At 34.1% G+C, this 16,987-nt stretch overlaps 3 protein-coding genes across 8 annotated transcripts in view; 2 read left to right on the plus strand and 1 right to left on the minus strand.

The window, feature by feature from the left end:
* si:dkeyp-13d11.1 overlaps nucleotides 1-3,855 on the minus strand; it is a 4,016-nt gene extending 161 nt beyond the window's left edge. Inside the window, exons 1-5 of one of the 2 annotated variants that reach the window (XM_005159994.6) lie at nucleotides 3,698-3,855; nucleotides 2,906-3,007; nucleotides 2,427-2,546; nucleotides 1,729-1,923; nucleotides 1-288 (exon numbers count right to left, since the gene is read on the minus strand). The exon at nucleotides 1-288 is cut by the window's left edge and continues 161 nt beyond it. In XM_005159994.6, coding sequence (XP_005160051.1) covers nucleotides 1-288; nucleotides 1,729-1,923; nucleotides 2,427-2,546; nucleotides 2,906-3,007; nucleotides 3,698-3,776 — 784 coding nt within the window. In that variant the 5' untranslated portion in view covers nucleotides 3,777-3,855. Of the gene's footprint in view, nucleotides 306-1,728; nucleotides 1,924-2,426; nucleotides 2,547-2,905; nucleotides 3,008-3,697 lie in introns of both variants that reach the window. The other variant, XM_017356255.4, reaches the window with a different exon arrangement.
* The window catches only part of galntl6 (polypeptide N-acetylgalactosaminyltransferase like 6), a 727,623-nt gene that overhangs the window by 291,498 nt on the left and 419,138 nt on the right, over nucleotides 1-16,987 (plus strand). The window lies entirely within an intron of this gene.
* Nucleotides 3,969-7,344, plus strand: si:dkeyp-13d11.2. The gene is made up of 5 exons (XM_003197684.7): nucleotides 3,969-4,201; nucleotides 4,330-4,437; nucleotides 4,828-4,927; nucleotides 5,060-5,173; nucleotides 6,121-7,344. The coding sequence occupies exons 1-5, from the start codon at nucleotides 4,029-4,031 to the stop codon at nucleotides 6,589-6,591; spliced, it is 966 nt and encodes a 321-aa protein (XP_003197732.1). The 5' UTR covers nucleotides 3,969-4,028; the 3' UTR covers nucleotides 6,592-7,344.

Raw genomic sequence — 16,987 nt, forward strand, 5'->3', positions numbered from 1 at the left:
GAAGTTTGCGCTCTTGTTTGGCGTTTTCAATGACAGATTTTAAGTCTGTTGTCAGCGACTGCAGGCACCTCTTGGCAAACTCAAAAAGTTTCTCCTCCTTGGTTCTGAATTTAGGGATGCTTCTGTAAAACTCAGCATCAACAAGCTGAATTTCAGCCACAACAGCTGTTAATGCGAGAGTATTACGGTCAACCCCAACTTTGGCACATGCTTTACTAATGCTCCCTTCTTTTTTATAGGCATTGAAAACTTTGTTGTACCGCCTTAGTACGTCATCAGGGGTTGTTGCTGTAGAAAGATAAAAGCTTAAGAAGAAATTAAAAAAAACAAGCAAACAAAAAAAAAACAAAAAAACAATGTGTGTCAAATACTTAAATGCACAAACCACACAAACCTGGCATGACCTATTGTGAATTAGTTTTTCCAGGGATGTCCCACATGGAACGAACATATATGAGGATGTATGCACAAACATGAAACCTATAAGCAGTATACAGTATATGCACATATATGATAGGCATGGGACGATAACCATTTTCAAGGTATGCCGCGGTTTGGAAAAGTCAAGGTTTTAAAACTGTACAACAGTTTTCAAGGGGGGACAACAGTATCTCTAGCAGAACATATTCCATTTTAAATTGTAAAAAACATGTTTTGAAACAAATAAAGACAAAATGAAGCAAAATTCATTAATTCATTTAGCCCGACACATTTACTGCTCCAACATATTTTAAATGTTTCACAAAATAAAATATACTGTGTTCAAAACAAAATGTACTGTTGTTTTTTACACAGACATTTAAAAAGAAAATATTTTTGAGCAGTAATTACAATACTGTGATACCGTGATATTTTTATCCAATGTTATCATACAGTAAGAATCTTATACAGGCCCATACCTAATATATGATAATAAATATGTGTATGTATATGCCATATATAGGCAAAACTGAGGTGCATATATGTGCATATACATGCCATATAGGTCTCCTGTAATGCTTCTTTATATCCACATATAAGCCTTACATGTACATACAAGATATACTAATAAAAAACAAAATGCAAAAAAATTATGTGCCAACACTTGAAATTTTATTCACATGTAATTGGCATGTTATGGAATTTAACTATGGCAAATAAGTGAGGAGATGAAAAGCTATGATGTCTACATGTTTTCCTGAAACATTTACAAGGCCAATTCTTTCTTGTATTAAGATAGTGAAAAAGAAAGAATAACAAAAGCTTTTGTGTTTTAAAATATTTTTTCTGTTCAGTTTTTTTGTCTTATTTTTTTATTGTACTATTTGATTGTTTTTAAGTAAATAAAAAATGCAATTTATTATATTTACCTTGTCTAGCAGCTATAGGTTTTAATAATTTAACTAATATGTAGGTAAACATATAGGTAAACATATATATGTACATATAAACATACATATAAGCACATATATGTGTACATACAGTATATGTCTACATATATGCATACATACAGTATGTGTACATATATGAATGTGCATATATGTACATATATGTACATATAATATAGGAAATGGCCAATTTTTTATTTCATATATATTAAAAACCTATATCAAAACTTATATGTTTATATAGGTTTTATCTATCTATCTTAAAACATATATGTTTATATAGGTTCTTTCCATGTGGGGTTCTATTGACTAAGTACACATCAACAGAAAAATGGCATTCAAAAACAGGATATATGCTTACCACGTGTGCTGTGCTTGGTAGATTTTGACCTGCTGGCCCTCTTTGTCTTCTTATGACTCTTTCTCTTCTTCCGAGGAATATCACTATCAGGTGAATCTGAAGAGGAGGAAGAAGTCATGGACTCCTCATCAGTGTTACTGGTGCTGCATTCAGTGCTTGTGTCCAAGACTTTCTTTACTTTTTTTGCCCCTCTGTCTATGGAAAAAAAACAGATTTAGTTACATAAAAAGGCTAGCAGGCTTAGGCTAGCCACAGATGAGACTTTATACAAATCTTAACCAATTTTAAAATCATGGAATAAAACAGACATACTGTTTCTTACAGTCTTACAGCTAGAAATTAAGTCCAAAAAGAATATGGTTAATAAATTTGTCTAGTTTTTATAACATGTTTGTGGCTCCCAAATTTTAACAAAGCGCGAGGTTTAGAATAAAATGTGTTTTTGTTTTTTTTTTTTTTGTTAAAGGATCTTCCGTCTTGATCAGAAGCAGTTAATAATAGGTCAAACCCCATTCAGGGGTTCAAATCAAACTTAAAATCAGCAACTGTAGTATGTGGCCAGCCTTAAAAATGTAATCTATTAATACTACTCAGTTCAGGATTGATGTGAAAGTTTAAAAAGTAAAAAAAAAATCTACTTGCTCAGTAAATATTAATTTCAAATCAAACACGTTAATACAACAAAACAGGTTTCTTACTTGACAATTTTAGGACAGTTTGGCGGAGAAAATCTCGTTCCTGTTTAAGTGTTTGTATTGTCTGGGCCATGAGCATCAGCTTGTCTTTTTCCACCATTGAGGAAGACCCATCACCTTGTCCTTTAAAAACAAACAATGTAGCAAAATACAGTTATGGTACATACATCTGGTACATACATCTGGTACATAATGGTACATACAAGTGCCTGCTAAATAACTAAAAATTTACCTTGTGTAATATGGAGTATATAAAAGTGGCATTAGTGCAAGATCAAGTATTTATATTTCCATAAAAGTACAATAGAACAAGACTGGTATTGGCTGTTTTTTTTTTTTTTGTTTTTTTTATTGTTAAAGCTAAAACATTTCAGCAAACAGTTGTGGTAGATGTGGTTCATTTTCAAATACGTTGGCTTGGTCTATCTTATACCATGATTGCACATTCAAAGTAATTTCTTTCTAAGTAAATACAAACTCACCTGGTTCTGGAGTTATGGTTTCCACCGCAACAACAGAAAGGTCATTGTCATCGTCTTTATCATGGTGTACTTTATGAATTTTTTGGGATGATTCAGGCGGTTCTGTAAAAACAAAAAAAGAAAATGGTTGCTGCTCTTGTCTGTCAAACTACCGCAACATTACTGGAGCAACAACTTCTAAAACATTTCATGTAAAATGGTTTAACTTCGCCAAGAGTATGATCAGTTGGTTATCAATTTTTTTCTCAAACATTTTACCCACTTTTATTTTTTCCTGTAGGACCAATATAGAAAAAGCTTGATGTGGCTTAAATAAACAAATAAAAACATACATGTGTATTTGTAAACAAATTTAAATGTGCATTGTGTCCTAATATGATAAAATTATTCAATCCTACATTAATTTTCTTGTTGCATTTATAAGGGTTAAAATTAAATTTAAATAGACTAGTGGTCAAATGTGCTGATCACTGATTTCACCATTAAAAATACAATCAGCAAATGTGTTTTTTTTTTTTTTGCATATTCAGCACTATTTGTATATGGTTTTACAAATAGCATGGTTAGTTATTAGTGTATAAAAAGTGTGTACAATAAACTATAATTTAAAGTAGTTTAAGTATAGTAACATTAATTTTTTTATTTAGTAAAGGCTTGCTTACGGTTAAGCATATTGCACATAAAAGTGAACTTATATCTAACCTTTGTTAGTCAGTGTAGATGAGTTAATGCATGAGACTACTAATATTAACGTTAAATCATTACAAATCATCGAACTGTAGATTAAATTACCTTCACTCAAGAGGTCAGCTTCAGCTTCGCTGCGTTGGGGGCAGTTCCTCTTCAAAGAAATCGTCTTTTTTCGTGGCATACTGAAGAAAAATTCGCTAAAGAGTTAGGGCTAACAATTTGCAAAAAGTCGCATCATGAGAGAGATAACCGTCTGCTCTGATAGGGAAGTTGGCGGTTCATTCAGTAGTCCAATCAAAACTTACGTAACGTGACGTGACAACTGTGACGTTTCGTTGTAAACAGCCAGTTATCGACAAGGCGCCAAATTTTCAAATAGGAAAGCAAGGCAAGCGGCTTTCAGTTATACATTAGCTGTATCTGTTATAGCGCTATGCTTACAGGGAAATTAAACAAGATTATACGGCTTTGCAGCGGTGGAAAACATAGAAAATTAGTGATCAAATGGCTACAGAGAAAAGGCTTGCTTTGTAAAGCACCTCATTGTCGCCAGTGTGGAAAAAAGATGAGTATTAAAGCCCACAGTGGACGTGATGGTTACATATGGTAAGTAACGTCAAGCACAAAGCTTGTTTAACTCGCTGTTTTGATTGCTAATTTTAACATAATAAAATAAGTAAGTTTCCCTGAATACTGTGTTATAGATTATCATAATTTTTTCACTTTTATTTTAGGACATGCCGAAGAAACAAGCATCGCAGAATTACACTCTCCATTCGCAAAGGATCACTGTTTCATAACTCCAGAATACCTTTGGTAAAGTGGATGGAATACATATATAGGTAATCTAATAATTATAAACTTAATGTCATTGCGGTCGATCGCTAGCCTCGTTAGGTCATTTTCATGTGTAATATAAATGTAAGATTATCAAGAAATATAGTTTAATACTATTTGCCCAGCCACTTCAACAACACACTCCTTATTGTTTATGAATAGAGATTGTATAGGTGAAGAATCTGTGTTATATCTGTGCTAAAATACATTTTATCTGAAAAGCTAGCATTGTAAATATATATATATATATATATATATATATATTTATATATTTATATAAATATATATATATATATATATATATATATATATATATATATATATATATATATATATATATATATATATATATATATATATATATATAAAATTAACCAAAACTATTTTCTTATAAGATTTTCACAGGGTCTACATTTAAGACAAATTGACTTGATGGATGATGGTGTTGCCAAAACTTCAACAACATTGTCCAGAATGAACAAATTGCTCAGAAAGGTAACTTAATAATAACATATGCACACATATACAATGCAGGCTTTTTCACTCTTACATTTAACAGCACCTTACTCAACCAATTCAATTCAATTAGGTTCATTAGTACAAATTTCCTATGGCTATTTTTTACAGGTTTGCATCAAGGCATTGAGTAATTTGAAAAGAAGAACAGGCCTTAGAGTTGGTGGAAAGTCAAGACAGAAGTTTGTGGCCATAGATGAGTCCAAGTTTGCTCACAAGAGAAAGGTATGTTTGATGTGAAAAGGTTTATACTGTATACTTAGTAATTTTTACTATGTTGAAATACTAAAGTTCATTAACCTGCATTCAGTAATACTTCCAGAGTTAAAATCACATCAAAATAGCACATGTAATCAAAAGCAGGGATATGATTTTTATGTATAAATGCAAATTCCTGTATGTTCTGACGTCAGTGGGGTGACCCTTTCGGTTTTAATGTAAATTTCTTCATTCAGGACATCATGTGATTGTACCCAATAATTACAGATTATACTATTTTCCTGTGTCTCCGGGAAGTAATGTCTATAATGATATTTGTGTAGTCCTTCAATCTACTCATATGAGGAAGCTGATGTCAATGTGAAAAACAATGACAAAGATTTGAATGTGTTCATGTGAATTTTATGTTTTCACTTTTGAGTGTGCACCATGTTTTATTACCCTCTGCAAATCATCTGTTCTTACAGTCTTTATTTAATATTTAATAGACAATAACCTGAAATGTATACCTAAATATTAATTTCAAAACGTTATATTATTATACCTAACTCAAGAGTTACACATTATACATAATATTTTAAGAAATTTAAACAATTTCATTTTGAAATTTAAACAAATTTTGGACTGACTAGTAATTTATTTATCAGGTTGAAATTAAAGGTGTACTAAATAAATGCAGACACTTGCATTTTTTAAATTCTATTTTATGCATTGATGAAGACACAATGGCATCACACAAGTTAGTGGCCATCTAGCAGCAGCAGTGTGCCGTTCTGTCCTCAGACTAAAGAACTAGGTATAGACCAATTGGTTTAAAGATTATTCAGATGATTATTAAACTGCTTTTTAAGTTAATTGAGATAGATGCATGGTGAAAAATAACTATGGTCAGTCATTGGGAGATTTTACTGCTCTTACAATTTCCGTTGTTTCTTGTGTTCATTACTTTTCAGTTTAATCGTGGCCGCTTTTGTACTACTTGGCAGAGAAGAAAAGGATGGGTTTTTGGGATGATGGAGGTTAAAGGAGATCGCCGCCTACCAGTCTTAAAGATGGTAAAGGACCGTTCCAGGACCACACTGGTGCCCATCATCACAAGGCACATCAGAAGGGGGTCAACTGTTTACAGTGACAATTGGAGGGCATATCTGAATGCATTACAACCTTTACGATACAGACACCTAACTGTTAATCACAGTGAAAATTTTGTTGATCCCCAAACTGGCTGTCACACACAACATATTGAAAGGGCTTGGCTTGCCATCAAGGCACAGGTATCAAGATTAAGGGGTAACAAGACTACAAAACTATTGAGAGAACATTTGAAATTCATTCAGTGGCACTACTGGCTGGGAAGGCGAAATAGTAAAGGTGCCTTAGCACAGCTTATCCATGACATTAGAAAAGCATACCGGGTTGATTGAAAATATATATGCCATTTTTTTCTCTTTTATTTGCTGTTTATATTGTGACATTTCTTCAGATTCTAAAATTTCCTGATAATACAAACAATTAACTTGTTTTAATACATTCATAGTTTACTCAAAAAAAATATTTGTGTAAAATACTATGTTGCAGAGTAAAAATCAAATACGAATGTGACAGTTTTGATTTAATAGATCCTGGGATATTATTTACAGCACTGATTGTTTTCTTTATTGCTCTTTTAAATTTTTCTTTTGTGATTGCTGGCACTCTGTTGAACAATCTGACTTTACAGTCACAGTGTAAATTACAATATTCTGTTACTTTTCTAGAACATTGAAACTGCAATGCAATAAAGTTACACTACATATTAAATATACTATTCCTTTTGATTCACCATGCATTTTCCTTTGCTACAGTTATATGAGGACATGAAAGGACAGTTCATGAGAAGTTACCATGTCAGTACATTGTTAATGTGTTCGATTTGGATTTATATTACACAGTTTGTGACCATTTTGCTAGTACACTTTAAAAAAAAGTTACAATTTATTTACATACAGTATGTACACATTGGGTGGACGGTTTCTGAGGAGTTTCTATGTAGGTACACTGTTGTTAAGCAGTTGCATGGAGGATTATGTTTTATATATTACATAGTAATTTGTGACAAATTTACACTTTATATTGAGTGGACAGTTCCTGTGGGGTTACCATGTAAGTACACTGTTAATAAAGTGTTGCATATAGGATATTTTACAAGTTACAGAGTATTTTGTGACTATTTTACACTTTATATTGAGTGGACAGTTCCTGTGGAGTTACCATGTAAGTACACTGTTAATAAAGTGTTGCACAGAGGATATTTTACAAGTTAAAGAGTAATTTGTGACTATTTTACACTTTATAATGAGTGGACAGTTTCTTTGGGGTTACCATGTAAGTACACTGGTAATAAAGTGTTGCATATAGGATATTTTACAAGTTAAAGAGTAATTTGTGACTATTTTACACTTTATATTGAGTGGACAGTTCCTGTGGAGTTACCATGTAAGTACACTGTTAATAAAGTGTTGCACAGAGGATATTTTACAAGTTAAAGAGTAATTTGTGACTATTTTACACTTTATATTGAGTGGACAGTTCCTGTGGAGTTATCATGTAAGTACACTGTTAATAAAGTGTTGCACAGAGGATATTTTACAAGTTAAAGAGTAATTTTTGACTATTTTACACTTTATATTGAGTGGACAGTTTATGTGGATTTACCCTGTAATTACACTGGTATCACAAGGTGAGACCTTCTAATGAAGCTTTATTTCTGTCATACAATGTTCACAAGTACATGGTATGCAAACAGTTGTGGAAGTGAGAAAACACCTGCAAGTACATACTGTTGTTACACATTGCACTTACATAATTCTTGTTACAGATGTGTACTTTCTTAGTGTTGTTACCAATGTCCTGTTACACATTTGTACTTACACATACTATTCAGTGGGCTGTTACATGTGTGTAGTTACACCAATATTACACAAGTAATTACTATGTACCAGTGTGTACAAACACTGTAGTTACATACTACTTACACATCTAGTTACCATGTAAGTTCACAGGTATAAGCGACACTTAATATAAAGTGGGACCAAAAAAATAAATAAATTAAAAAACATACATTCACTGTGCATTATCTGCTTTTGACAGTTTTTAAAAATATATTTTTTTGTCTGTGTAGGGGATATCAGTTTACGTTTCCTAACGTTCATTTTGCCTTTAATATTTTATATTTTTTTGTTTGCACAGAGTCCGAGAGCAGTCACACAGAGATCTAATCTCACCATCATCCACTTCATCAGAAAACAGGAGAACAGACAAAAAATAAATAATTAAATGAGACAGACACATCTCCAAGACTTCAAGACAGCTATCTGCAAAGATACAGTACTGCATAAAGTTTTAGACACCTGTACAGAATGACGATGCTGCCAAAAAAAAATGTAATAAATGCATGTGATATAAAATAATGTATGTAATAAATATATTTTCTTTATCACTATGAGCAAAAATTGTCAACATTTGTTGTGACCATCCTTTAAATTAAAAACTATTTTTGCCATATATGTACCCTTGCAAAAAGCTTTTTAAGTAGATTTTGAGAAGTTTCTTAAAGTGTCTTGGAATGTAATATCATAAAAATATTAATAAATATTCAAACAAAGACAAACAAATAAACAAGAATAATATCCCACCAAATAAAATGTTTACTGCAGCCAATCTTTTAGAAATTCGATTTCAGTTCATTTAACATTGTGTTCATAATGTGACTAGTAGAGGGGTAAAGCTGGTGTTTCCTCTTACGGTTATGCTGTGCACGTGGCTGTGCCTCCTTCGAAAGCACTTGCTGATGTTCTACATTGATCGTGACTTATGAAGGCGATTCAGCATGACAGTTAACAGGGCAGTGAGTTACAGGAGGGTTGATGTCCAATTAGCGCCGTCTCCTCGGCTTTAATGAGTAGTGGTAAATTTCAGCTCCATCTCCCTGGCACAGTTAAATTAGCTGTAATTACATGTGGCCTGACCTTTGCAGAGCCCTGTCCTGTTGATTTACAGGCCCGCAGGTCTCTGATTTATCCTCCTGGGAGGCCGGAGGAAGGCCAGATAACGTCAGGGACACAAGACTTCAGTTCACCCTCATAGACCACTCCAGGGAACTTCAGCTTACTGTAATGCTATAATTGGAATGGCTTCTCTTGTAATTCTTAGTATTTTCAACAGCTTAAATGTTGAGATTAGTTATTTGGTAACTTAAAGCAACGGATAGCTTCTCTTTTTTTAATAGGATTATTTTACAGGTCCCCTAGAATTAAACAGTTTAAACATTTTTGTATCCATTTAACCAATCTTTGGGTTTGTTGGGAGCACATTTAGCTTAGCTTAGCATAAATCATTGAATCATATTAGAAGATTTGCATATAACTCAACTCACCTTAAATGTTGAGTTTAGTTATTTGGTAACTTACAGCAACGTAAAGCTCCTCTTTTAATATGCTTATTTTACAGGTCAGCTAGAATTAAACAGTTAACATTTCTGAATACCAATCTCTGGGTCTTTCAGTTGCACATTTAGCTTAGCATAAATCAGTGAATCAGTTTAGAGCATCAGCATCTTGCTTGAAACATTAAAAAAAAAAAAAGAGTTGACTGTTCTATAAGTGATCTGTTTTGTAGTATGTCTGATTGTTACATTATATAGGCTACTAAGGGTGCTTTCACACCTAGTCGTTTGTTTCAGAACCTGATCGTTTGCCCACTTAGTGTGGTTACTTTTAGCAAATATGAATCCAGCAATTGCGCTCTGATCCATGCTAAGTAAAGTAGTTCTGGCTCGGTTGAAGCGGACTCTGGAGCGATTTGTTTGCAGTGAGAAAGCATTACAATCCAATGAACTTACAAACTATAATAAGAATATAATAAGAATATGTGTGGCTACAAGAAGAGAGAATGTTGAGTAGCGCGAAATATAATTTTTACCGGTAAAAATGCACTTTATGTTGAATACAAAAGCGAAAGCATGCTGTTTAACTGAACCATTAAAAATATATAGAATGTTATAAACTTTTTGGTTAACTCAATTTATGAAATATAATCAATATCAATTTTACAACCTTTGACAATTGAAATAAGGCTATGCATAATAAATTCTCTACTCTGATTTATATTTGATGATGACTATGTCTATGGGTGTCACTATTCAAAATGAAAGTGAACCTTTTCGCTTATAAGGTCTCATTATTTATCATCCCATTGTCATAAATTAAAATAATGATGTATGACAGCTTAGCAGAATGCCACAAAATGCTTTACCATCCAATGTGAGAGGAGTTTACTTGCAAGTAACTTGTTTTAACTATTTTGGTCCGTTTAAAAACTTTGCCATTTAAAAGCGAACTGCACCACAAAGAAAAAGCTACATAGTTAAAGTTGAATTCCCTGTTTCGGAACACAACAATTGATCTACAGGTGTGAAAGTACCTTAAGACCAACAATAAAAGACAAGTTTGCTATTTTCTAGATTTTGTATGTTGATATGGCTAGAGACTGTACTCTCATTCCAGCTTAATAATCAAGGAAATTTTTGCTATTATACATGTATAACAGTAGTTAAAAATGTCCATTAAAAATGTCTCAAATGCTTAAAGCCTTTAGAAGATCTGATTATTATACAACTTATTATATGGTCCCTGTTGCAATATGAGGCTGAAACAACAAAATGTCAATTGCCGATCACTACAGACATACTATTCAAAATAAATATTAAATACTACTACAAGTTATATCAAGTGCCATTTGAGGCCTAGAGACGAAGAACCATATAAGTCCATATTTTCACATTTTGAGTAATAAGATTTTTTTTTTCATTTGGATTGTAAACATTATATTATATATTTATTTTACTTAAAGATAGACAACAAACTCTTCTCAATTCAGTGTCAATATAAAAATTGTAAAGTTATTGTGATTTATATTTCTAATAATGTATAAGAACGGTATATGTCCAGTTGGTGTGGAAACAGTAAAACTCCAATTCATCAGTTTAAACCATTAAAGATTTGATTCCTTTATCTTAGCTTTAATGCAATAACAGAAACGTCAGGTTAATATTAAGCATTTCTTTCCAGTTCCGCCCTCCTCTTTTGTGCTCCGCTCTCAATTTAAATAAATACATAAATAAACTCTGCTTGCCGTAGGTTACACAAAACTGCCCGGAAATTTTCATTGATACAGCTTCATTATATATTGAATGTGGTTTATTTTGATGGGTTAACTGTGTTGTTTTAGCACTCTTCAGCGCATTTAGAGAGAGAGAGATCACATCACATATTCAGTTCTTCCACTCATCTCTGTTGGTGGATTTTTTTTCCTAGTTTTTGTTCTCCTCTTTAATTCAAATATGGTTTCCCAGCATCCCTCAAAGCTTTCCTTACTCTGTCCTTCCATTTATTTATGTGGGTTCTTCCTTTTTGCCGAAGATTTACCTTTTAATGTCCAAAGTAGACATGACAGCAGTCACAGGAACTGTTTTTCTATACAAAGTTCACACATACAAGTAATGTCACATGTTATCTCATTTTTTCATTTATTTTTTGACTTAGATTTGGTTGTTCGTCGCACGCACTCATTTATTAAACAACAACAGCACAAACAGACTATAGTTAGTTTAGCCCTCTGTTTGACACTGAGGGTGGAGTGATACACATGGGTAAAGAGGCTAATCGTTGCTTATACTGGTAGAATATCGCCCAGCTTTAAGCAGCAAATTTCACAACAATGTTTGTGTAGGCATATCAACATTACAATAATTATGATGTGTCATGTACACTCAAACATAACTTAAGCTTATGCTTCGATACAAATATGATGCATACACTATTAAGCAAAGACTCAAATTGAGATTATCTTAAAACACGGTCAAACATGTATAGTTGACTGACACATGACAAAATGTATAGTTTATCTTTAAGAGGCTGCATAATACAGCCAGCTCCCATCATGTTTTTTTTATATTTATTTATATGTTTATTTCATTACCTTTCATTGTAAAAGTAGAATTTTTGTTGAATGATCATATATCAATGCATGTGGTTGAGAAGTTCTGCAGAGCTGAGAACTACTCACCTTACATCAATAGCACAAAAAAAAAAAAAAAACACCACCCATTAAAAATAGCATATTATTGCTGTGTTTCAACATACATTTGCTACTACAGTAAATTGCCACCTAAAGTGCAAATTGCCAGTTGCGATCAGACTTAAGAGTCAGTTATTAAGCTTTCAGCAGTTTTTTTTTTCCTCGTACCTTAAAAACCAATTATGTTCCGTACCATTATTATGATGTCTGGTAGAATATTTATAATTATATATAAAGTATAATATGTAATGGCCAGTCTACTAGTCAGTATTATAGAATAAACACAACATGTTTTAAACTACTCTAAATTGATAAAAATATATTTCAATAGAAGTAAGGTTTAATAAATTAGTGAAATGGAACAAAATTTTGTTCATTTGTTTATTCATTCACTCCTGTACTCCAGGCTGTCTTAAACACATGCACGGTCATTTGTAAAGGATGTGGATTAAGCGAAATGATGTAAAAAGAAAATCAGTTTCTTGCACAGATCAATGGCTTCACTTTAGACTTTGAAGCATCATCATGAACTACTGATTTTACATTTTTTTGACCTGTGTAATTTTGTCTCTCACACTGCTGGCAGGCATTGGTTTACATTTTTTTTTTATTCTCAGTAAGATTCAGTAAGATTAAAGTCACACTAGTAAATGCGCACTCTGACCTGATACAGAAAGCACTGGCAAACAAATTTGTTTTTTAAGTTGTATTGGTGCACAAAAGCTTTCTTGAAGCCTTGTATGATTACATTGGGGTCACTGAAGGCACATGAAATGTTTTAACAAAGTTTCCTGAACTTTGACCATATGGGCCCAGTTTTTCAAAAGTAATCCAGTGGGATTTTGGATCACGGATTGGATCAAATATTGGATTTTGATCAAGCCTGTCCTCAGAATGGGATCTTTTTTTATCCAAAAAAACCCCCAGAAAAACAGGATTATCCTGATCCCATCAGAAGAGTGGATTTAGTTGTGATTTTTTTTGCACCAAATACAATTTTAAAAAAGTTTTTTTATGTTGCGTTTACAGGTATGGGTATTTTGTCAACCTTCAGTGGCATGGTAGCTTCCATCTCTACACCACCTGCCTCCGACGGGTCAGGCAGTATTTGCTATTAAATCAATTCTTTATAAGCACATCTTTCATTTATTATTTTTTTTAAGCTTTATGCGGCACCACAATTTTAAAGAATTCTGCTATTTTAAATAAGTCATGCTTACGGCAGCGATCAAACTGTTCTGTGCTCGGAGAAAGTGGGAGGGAGTAATGAATAGTGTTTACGTGGATTTGGATTTGACTGCCAGTCAATTGAAAATCCACGTTAACACTATTCGCTACTCCCTCCCACCTGGGTGACGTGTCGGCGGCCATATTGCGCCAGACCGCACACCACACCAGCTGATTGGTGGAGAGAAGACCGAGTGTTCTTTTATGTTACTTCCTTGACCCTAGACCAGGGTCATAACCATTTTTAAGTGAATGATCACAGACTTAATTACTGATATGGTTACTGATGATATATGAATTCCTTCATATTTGAAGCCTATATGAAGCATGTCACATCTAATGAGATATGGTAAACAACAACAACAACAACAAAACAATAGCAAAGCAGTATTGTATTAGAACAAACTACAAAATGTTTGTTGATTACAGGGTTTCAGTTTCTTACCATTATAACAAACAATGGCCTTATTTAAATGGGTTTGTAGCCAATGGTATTTTGCCATATTTCTTCGCAAAGCCAGACGGCTACATTGTTGGTTCCATTTTAGGCTCTGGTAAACAGGATTTGGTAATCTTGAAATTCGGTATTTGGATCACATTGATCCAACACAATGTTCCTTTAAAAATCAGTCATGAAAGTAATATAGATTAGTTAATCCTGGACAGAAAAACACGGGATTTCCAAATCTAGACCAATTTGATGCAGATAATTTTTTTTGGAAAAACTGGGCTCCGGGGACTATTGCTGAAAATCGAGGGTCAGAGAGCTATTGGATTTCATCTAAAATATTTAATTTGCGTTCCGAAGATTAATGAAGGTCTCAGGGTAATTATTAAAATGATTAATAACCCTTTAAAATTCTATTGAAGAAAAAAGTACTATAGATGGCCTAGGGTTAGTAAACTAACAGCACATTTACTGTACAAGTTAAGATGAAAAGTCCATTTAAAGGGATAGTTCACCCAAAATAAGAATTCAGTCATAATTTACTCATCCTTTACCTGTTACAAACATGTATGCATTTTGTTGAACACAAAGTTGAAAACCTGCAACAATTGACTTCCATCACTTTTGTCTGTCTTACTATGAATGTCAATGTTTACTGGTTTTCAGATTTCTTTAAAATATCCAACAGAAGAAAGAAAAGCATTGAAGCACTTGAAGCTGAGTGAATACTGACTACATGTTCATTCTTGGGTGAACTATCCCTTTAACTATGCTTTTCTAGGTCGACCAGTTGTGTGATTGACATCTGATTGCATTGGATTTATGTTCCTGCTGATGCCATGACTAAACTAAATGTTGCATCACATAGCTTTGCCAGCTTTGCTTGTAACATCTGCTTGCAATCAGCTCTCTCTGGTCTCCTCTGGTTCTCCAGTACTAATTTAAAGTCAAAGAGCAGAACTCCTGAGCGGGAGGTGAATGATTATGTCTCATTGGCTCGACTGAGACAAACGACTCAAGTGCACTCGGCACCATGAGACTTAAAGAGAAGGTTCACAGTGAGGAATCTCAAATAGCCGCTGAGACTTAAAGGGCCTCGGGCCTGAGGAAAAAGTGGACAGCAAGCTTTGGAGCTTAGAGGGATGCAGAGGGAAATGACGTCTGTGACCCTTGAACACAGAGTCTGTGATGGGCTCATTATAAAGTTGAAAACAGCGACGCTCCAGAAGGAAAAAAATAAATAAATGCAGCGGTTCCCCTGATCACGTCATTGAGTCCCACTGAGGGATGAAGTCCAAAGTAATTAAGAGTAATGAACAAGGCTAAGCACCTCACCTGGACCACCGCTTCATCCCATGAGTGTTGGAGTGGACAATGTTACACCTGTTCAGAGGGTGGTAATTTGTCCTATTAATAGCTCAGTGGCATTAAAGAGAAATGAATATTATTATTATAGCTTTTATGAGTGTTCTTTGCAATCTGTAATAGTGCATGTAGTATGTACTGTAGTGCCTAGTGGTCAAACTAGGTATTGCTGTCCAAATTCAAAGTATTAGAATTTTGTTCTAGAGCTGAAGATCTTTGCCCGAACCCGAAGGTGCCCGATGGGTTCAGGCTTAATGTTTATCATTTTAGATGAGATCGGGCCGAGCTCGGGCTTGTGCAATAAATGAACAGTCATGTGATGCATTTCGATTAGCACAAGAAAGTAATCAAATCATTTGCTACAATGTCAAAACCCATCCCTGCAAAGTTAAAGCAAATTATGACAGAGAAGTCAAAATATAGCTAATTTTGCGAAGTGGGAAAATGTATAGAAAGCTAACCGGGAAAATAAAGAGATCTCTCGCTACATTGAAACTGCTGTGATGGAAAATTAAATGAATGTTCTTGGCAGGTAGAAGATGAACAAACATCTCTACCCAAAACTCAGTAGTAATATGCATACTGGACATTAGCAGCAGCAGTGAAAGTGTGTTCAGTGCTGCTAGACGCACCATCAGTGAGTGCAGGACCGCGCTAAAGCCATCTACAGTGGATTTAAAAATGTTCCTCCACAAACACTTTTACAATATCCTATCTTATTAAGTATAGTATTTTCAAATTAAAACTTAATATTGATTAAATAATAAATGCATAATGATTTCACAATCTCCAGCGATCTAATCCTTACAGATCACTGACAAACACACAGTTCACATAGGACTACAAATTTGCTGGTATATGCACAACAAGATCCAGTCATGCAACACACACACACACACACACACACACACACACACACACACACACACACACACACACACACACACACACACACACACACAGACCTGCTCCAAGTATCCATTGATTACACTTCCACAGCTGATGCTGCTCATGGACTGATTACACTTACATATATACGGCTCACTTTGACAATCTGAAGCTGTGGTCACACTGCACTTTTCTCCTATAGACTTCCATTCATACGTACTCGAATGCATCAGACCAGAAACGCAAGGTCATGCGGCTAGTTTGGCAGTTCGCTGCATTTGAAAGTTTAAGCGGGCTAAACTCTGACCTCCGAAATTGCATCATATGGTTGCATGACCAATCGAGAATCAAATGGTGACCTCTCTGGAGAGAAATTTAAAACATGGACCAATCACTCGCTTTTTTAAAACATCTAATTTTCTTATTTAATCTCGCCGCTTTTTGCAGTGCCGTACTACAGAATTGCGCATAGTGAACATTCCGACACATTTTCCTTGCCTTGTCTTGCAGTGTTTTTGACCCTCGCCTTGTTTGTTTGTTTGTTTACGTTGTCTGCTGCCTGCCACCTGCCTGTACTGACCATCTGCCTGTTTATTCAACCACAACTCTGGATTCCCTGTGTACGTCTGTTTGCCCCTGTGTTGACCATTGCTTGCCTGACCATTCTGTTTAATAATCCTGCATTTGAATCTGCACTCTATTGTCCAGCGTCCATTCATATTACAAATGTAGACAGAGTATATAGGCTAATTGTGGCATTATTCATTTATTAATCA

Source organism: Danio rerio, chromosome 1 (genome assembly GCF_049306965.1).
Source record: "Danio rerio strain Tuebingen ecotype United States chromosome 1, GRCz12tu, whole genome shotgun sequence".
Classification (NCBI taxonomy): Eukaryota; Metazoa; Chordata; class Actinopteri; order Cypriniformes; family Danionidae; genus Danio; species Danio rerio.